Source organism: Plectropomus leopardus, unplaced genomic scaffold (assembly GCF_008729295.1).
Source record: "Plectropomus leopardus isolate mb unplaced genomic scaffold, YSFRI_Pleo_2.0 unplaced_scaffold2018, whole genome shotgun sequence".
Lineage (NCBI taxonomy): Eukaryota > Metazoa > Chordata > Actinopteri > Perciformes > Serranidae > Plectropomus > Plectropomus leopardus.
The window spans coordinates 1-4,105 of NW_024621806.1; the positions used below are offsets into that span (position 1 = coordinate 1).

At 47.5% G+C, this 4,105-nt stretch overlaps 1 protein-coding gene across 1 annotated transcript; it reads right to left on the bottom strand.

The window, feature by feature from the left end:
* Positions 1-309: 309 nt before the first annotated feature.
* LOC121965484 (spectrin beta chain, non-erythrocytic 1-like) lies at positions 310-3,214 on the bottom strand (the record flags this gene model as incomplete). The annotated part of the gene is made up of 5 exons (XM_042515628.1): positions 310-468; positions 986-1,103; positions 2,067-2,254; positions 2,453-2,565; positions 3,099-3,214. Coding segments are annotated over 5 exons (694 nt in total), but the record flags the coding sequence as incomplete, so codon positions are not given.
* Positions 3,215-4,105: the final 891 nt, after the last annotated feature.

Sequence of the window (4,105 nt, forward strand, 5' to 3'; positions counted from 1 at the left end):
GAGAGAGACAGAGAGAGACAGACAGAGAGAGAGAGAGACAGAGACAGTGAGAGAGACAGAGACAGAGAGAGAGGGAGACAGAGACAGAGACAGAGACAGAGACAGAGAGACAGAGACAGAGACAGAGACAGAGAGAGACAGAGAGACAGAGACAGAGAGAGACAGAGACAGAGACAGACAGAACATGAGATGCAGATCTGGATGTCCTAAAATCTGAGAAACATCCTGTACTCCTAGAAATGTCCTTAAATCCTGGAAATGTCCTAAGATCTTTGCTGTCTGCTGATGTTAACATGGAGGCGGTCTCACCTGGGACACCAGTCTCTGGTTCTCGCTCAGCCACGTCTCTCTCATGGCCGCCTTGCGGTCGAAGCGTCGGGCCAGCTGTTCCAGTTTCTCCTGACGAATCAGCTCCGTCCTCAGAGCCAGCTCCCTCTCGTGCTCCGCCTTCTCCAGTCGCTCCCAGGCCTGACCACGGACGCCACGGACGCCAAGGACACAAGGGACACAAGGGACAGGACAGACACCAGGGACACGGGGACACACCATCAGTCAGACACTTGTTATAAAAGAGACCCCCAGAGCCAGAACGATGTTCAATCCGACAACACGACACGACTAACGTCAGCCTGAAAATGTCCTGAGCAGCGTCACACGGTAAAGATCGATTCAGTCACATTTTTGGGCTTTTTAGAAGAATCAGTCAGAATCAGAGTTAATTATCGTCAGCTGGGATCATCGCTGTTTCATCATGTTTTCTTGTTCTGTCATTCATGACAAAAGGTGTTGAAGAGGAGTCGAAGGAGTCAGAGGAGTCAGAGGTTGTCGGAGGTGTTGAAGGAGTCAGAGGAGTCAGAGGTTGTCGGAGGTGTTGAAGGAGTCAGAGGAGTCAGAGGTTGTCGGAGGTGTTGAAGGAGTCAGAGGAGTCAGAGGTTGTCGGAGGTGTTGAAGGAGTCAGAGGAGTCAGAGGTGGAGCAGCTCTCACCTTGTTGATGTCTGAGATGAGTTTTCCCTCTCGGGGCATGTAGACCTTCTGGTTGTTGGCTCTCATTTTACTCTGGATGGTGAACAAAAGAACCTCCAGGTTCCCCTTCTCCGTAAACCTGAGCACAGAGCAGACGGACTGCCGTTAGAGGGAGGAGGGGGAGAAGGAGCAGGAGGAGGAGGAGGAAGAGAAGGACGAGCAGGAGGAAGAGCAGGAGAAAGAGCAGGAGAAAGAGGAGGAGCAGGAGGAGGAGGAGGAGCAGGAGGAAGAGCAGGAGGAGGAGGAGGAGCAGGAGGAGAAGGAGCAGGAGGAGGTGGAGGAGCAGGAGGAGAAGGAGGTGGAAGAGCAGGAGGAGGTGGAGCAGGAGGAGGTGGAGCAGGAGGAGGAGGAGCAGGAGGAGCAGGAGGAGGAGGAGGTGGATGTATACAGTAATCCTTAAGTTTAAGAGTCCTTAAATGTGAAAGTCTGTTAGCGTGTTCCGGTTCCCTCGTCCGAAAGTCTCTGGGTTTTTGGGGTTTTTGGTAAAATGTCTTAAATAAGGTTTGTATATAATAAGACTAGAGATATTCAGACGTTTTATTCTGCAGAATAAACTCCGTCTGTATAAACCCAATTTTTGAACTTTTAAGGTTTTACTCGTCTTAAAAAAGGTGGTTGCTAACAAGTGGCTAAATGGGACGGCAGAGTTTGTCTTTCGACGTCGCCAGAAACTCATTCAAGTCGCTCAAACTTATCTGTTAATAATATTTATGATTGTTTGCGCTAAATTGTTGTTTAATTGTTTGATTCGTGGTGGTGACGTTTAAGTCATGTGACCTCGATGTAGTTGGTTTACTGCTTTTTGCTTCTGGAAATTTCATTTACGCTTCAAAACACAGACGTGGAGTTCATCTGTGAGGATTATCACGCTGAACAAAACCTGTACGGATCATAAACTCGTGTTCATCACAGAGATTATTTTTGGCGATAATTGAAAATCCCAGGAGGTTTTTGACGAGGGAACCAGCGCGGACCTCGTGGTCCGTGTGGAGCTGTGACGCTGCGGTGTGTTTAATGGACGTAAAGAGTAGACGGTTCTGACTTTGGCGGTTTCTCGACGGTCCGGTAGGTGTTGAAGGCCTGCAGCTGCTGCTGGACGCCCACCAGAGAGTTGGCGAACTTCCTGTTGTTGAGGATGATGATGGTCTGCTCGATCCACTCCAGCAGGTCAGAGGCCAGAGACTCGTACTTCTCGATCATCTTCTCCGTCTCGATGGCGTTATCCAACACCTGGACAGAAAATCAGAGACGGCAGATCCCGTCTGAACTGGAACTTTACTGGTTTCCAAAATGTTTTCATCTGCTGAAAATGAAACTCTGAGTTCTGTGTGTGGAACATAATCAGTGACGTGAACAGACGACTCTGATATTGATCCGCTGATTACGCTTAAAAACCTAAATTCATCCGTCAAAGGTTTGTTTCCGGACCTTTCCGATGCGTTTGCCCTCCACCTTCAGCGCCTTCATCTTGGAGAAGTAGTGGTAATACGTCACCACGTAGGTGATGACGGACTTCTCGTCTGGATGATCCACGCTGATGTCTGCGAAACAACAAAAGACGAGTCAATAATTCACGTCGTACGAATTATTCTGCTTCACGTCTCCTGTGAACGATTTCATATCGATCTCACGTGGTCTCAGGTACAGTTTAGTTAATTCGGTTTCTTTCTTCTTTTTTTTTTAAAGATCGTTTTTTGGGGATTTTCCCTTCATTGATTGGACAGCTGTACAATGACAAGAAATGTGGGAGAGAGAGGGGGAGTGACACAAAGCAAAGGGCCACGGGCTGGAATCGAACCCGGGCCGCTGCTGAGGCCTCGGCATGTGGGGCGCACACTCCGGCAGGTGAGCTAGAGACCGCCCCATCTGAACGTGTTTTCAGGTCAAGTTTAGTTAATCCGGATGTGTTTAAGGTCAGGTTTATTTAATCTAGTCGTTTCTACAGGTCAGGTTTAGTCAATCCGGATGTGTCTCTAAATCGGGTTCAGTTGATCCAGACGTGCTTTCAGGTCAGGTTTAGTTAATCTGGACGTGTCTACAAGTCAGGTTCAGTGGATCTGGATCAGGCCCTCACCCTCGGGATCCAGCAGCTTGGTGAGGCCCAGGTGTTGCTCTGCCAGGTTGAAGGCGTTCTGCAGGTTGTAGTGAGCGTTGGACTTCTTCAGTTTGTCGAAGTCGATCAGGTCGGGCCTGAAAACCACAAACAGACGCAGCTTCAGGCATAAATTTAAATCTGAGCTCATCACGGTGTTAGAAACCGTCCCCTCTCAGACACAGAGCGCTATATAGCGTGTTCGCCATTTTGTGGTGTCCGAATTCTCCGCGGTTAATTTTATCCACTATATAGTGCACTATAAAATACCCACAATGCACAGCAAATTTGATACAATGTACCTGACATTGAACTCCCGTCTACCACAATGCAACGTAGCCGCGTATTTCCGGGGAAAAAGATTCCAACATTGTGTCCGAAATCTCGTTTGTTTAATCCCTGTAAAGTGCAGTAATTAATGCTGCGCACAGAGCGACGAGAGTGACGGTTTCAGACGCAGCTCAGGAACGCTGTCTCTTTAAGATTTAAACGTGCTTATCTTCACGCAGATTTACCTGACAGGTGGATCATCTGAGTGACGTCAGCTTCACTGAAGGCTAACGGTCATTTCTCCTCGCTGATAATCACTAAATGACGACATCATCCACGACTCTGAGCGCGCTCACAGGAAACATGACGCGTTATTATTTAACACAATAAAACATCTGTGATTTAACACAGTCGATCACGTCGCCCACTTCCTCATATAAAGAATATTAAAAAGTATTTCAGCACAAACAACACCGTGGCTTCAGCTCAGAAAACGACGTTTCGTGAATGAACAAGTAGATATTTTCGATCCGTCTCCGCGTTATTTCAGCTGCTCATTCTGCAGCTGCGACACTTTAAACTCGACGCAGCAGATTTAAACTTTATCATCAGTAACTATATTTAGGTCTGACTGTGATGAAGGAGACTATAAATCACTTTAGTTTTTGGACGAATCAGAGTCGAATGAATGTAACTGATTGAATAATATCTATGATAAA